General features: G+C 31.4%; 1 protein-coding gene across 1 annotated transcript; it reads left to right on the forward strand.

Annotated features, from left to right (window-relative positions):
• Positions 1–6: 6 nt before the first annotated feature.
• Positions 7–2,387, forward strand: LOC112679431 (titin homolog; the record flags this gene model as incomplete). Its single annotated transcript, XM_025549222.1, has 1 exon — positions 7–2,387. A coding segment is annotated over exon 1 (2,121 nt), but the record flags the coding sequence as incomplete, so codon positions are not given.
• Between the last annotated feature and the right edge of the window lie 3 nt (positions 2,388–2,390).

Here is a 2,390-nt window from a genome sequence, read left to right on the forward strand (position 1 = left end):
ATGATAAATTAATATCTCCATCCACAGAGAAACATCTATCTGAAAAACCTAAATCCGAATCCACTGAAATTCCTTCATCTGAAGATGAAAGTGAAACCATAAACGTTAAAGCAAAATCCGATAAAATATATGACAAGATAACATCCGACAAATCAGATATTAAATCCGAAATAAAAGATAAGACCACCGATAACGTACCAACCACAAAATCACCGGAAAAAGATATAAAACATGTAACTAAAACCGAAGGGGAGGGCAAAGTCACAATGGATGATAAATTAAAAAAGATTGAATTAGTAGAGAAAGACATTAAACTAGAGAAACCCACAGATAAAGTTGGTTCTACAATATCCGATAAAAAAGATAGTTTAACTGACCAAATAATAACCACTAAAACAACAACGATAGGTACATTCGATGAAACTATAACCGAATCATTAGAAGAAAAAATAAAAGAAACAATAATTGATTCTAAACAATCCATTGTAGATATTCCCGAATTCGAAAGTGATTCTGAAAAGACGATTAAGGATGTAACCATCATTTCCGATAAGAAAGTAGATAATAAATTTATATCTCCAACCACAGAGAAACATCTATCTGAAAAACCTAAATCCGAATCCACTGAAATTCCTTCATCTGAAGATGAAAGTGAAACCATAAACGTTAAAGCAAAATCCGATAAAATATATGACAAGATAACATCCGACAAATCAGATATTAAATCCGAAATAAAAGATAAGACCACCGATATCGTACCAACCACAAAATCCCCGGAAAAAGATATAAAACATGTAACTAAAACCGAAGGGGAGGGCAAAGTAACAATGGATGATAAATTAAAAAAGATTGAATTAGTAGAGAAAGACATTAAACTAGAGAAACCCACAGATAAAGTTGGTTCTACTGAATCCGACAAAAAAGATAGTTTAACTGACCAAATAATAACCACTAAAACAATAACGATAGGTACATTTGATGAAACTATAACCGAATCACATGTTGAAAACATAAAAGAAACAATAATCGATTCTAAACAATTCATTGTAGATATTCCCAAATCCGAAATCGATTCTGAAAAAACGATTCAGGATGTAACCGTCATTTCCGATAAGAAAGTAGATGATAAATTAATATCTCCATCCACAGAGAAACATCTATCTGAAAAACCTAAATCCGAATCCACTGAAATTCCTTCATCTGAAGATGATAGTGACACGATAAACATTAAAGAAAAATCCGATAAAATATATGACAAGATAACATCCGACAAATCAGATATTAAATCCGAAATAAAAGATAAGACCACCGATAACGTACCAACCACAAAATCACCGGAAAAAGATATAAAACATGTAACTAAAACCGAAGGGGAGGGCAAAGTCACAATGGATGATAAATTAAAAAAGATTGAATTAGTAGAGAAAGACATTAAACTAGAGAAACCCACAGATAAAGTTGGTTCTACAATATCAGATAAAAAAGATAGTTTAACTGACCAAATAATAACCACTAAAACAACAACGATAGGTACATTCGATGAAACTATAACCGAATCATTAGAAGAAAAAATAAAAGAAACAATAATTGATTCTAAACAATCCATTGTAGATATTCCCGAATTCGAAAGTGATTCTGAAAAGACGATTAAGGATGTAACCATCATTTCCGATAAGAAAGTAGATAATAAATTTATATCTCCAACCACAGAGAAACATCTATCTGAAAAACCTAAATCCGAATCCACTGAAATTCCTTCATCTGAAGATGAAAGTGAAACCATAAACGTTAAAGCAAAATCCGATAAAATATATGACAAGATAACATCCGACAAATCAGATATTAAATCCGAAATAAAAGATAAGACCACCGATATCGTACCAACCACAAAATCCCCGGAAAAAGATATAAAACATGTAACTAAAACCGAAGGGGAGGGCAAAGTAACAATGGATGATAAATTAAAAAAGATTGAATTAGTAGAGAAAGACATTAAACTAGAGAAACCCACAGATAAAGTTGGTTCTACTGAATCCGACAAAAAAGATAGTTTAACTGACCAAATAATAACCACTAAAACAATAACGATAGGTACATTTGATGAAACTATAACCGAATCACATGTTGAAAACATAAAAGAAACAATAATCGATTCTAAACAATTCATTGTAGATATTCCCAAATCCGAAATCGATTCTGAAAAAACGATTCAGGATGTAACCGTCATTTCCGATAAGAAAGTAGATGATAAATTAATATCTCCATCCACAGAGAAACATCTATCTGAAAAACCTAAATCCGAATCCACTGAAATTCCTTCATCTGAAGATGATAGTGACACGATAAACATTAAAGAAAAATCCGATAAAATATATGACAAGATAACATCC

Source organism: Sipha flava, unplaced genomic scaffold, assembly GCF_003268045.1.
Source record: "Sipha flava isolate LNK unplaced genomic scaffold, YSA_version1 14377_pilon_pilon, whole genome shotgun sequence".
Classification (NCBI taxonomy): Eukaryota; Metazoa; Arthropoda; class Insecta; order Hemiptera; family Aphididae; genus Sipha; species Sipha flava.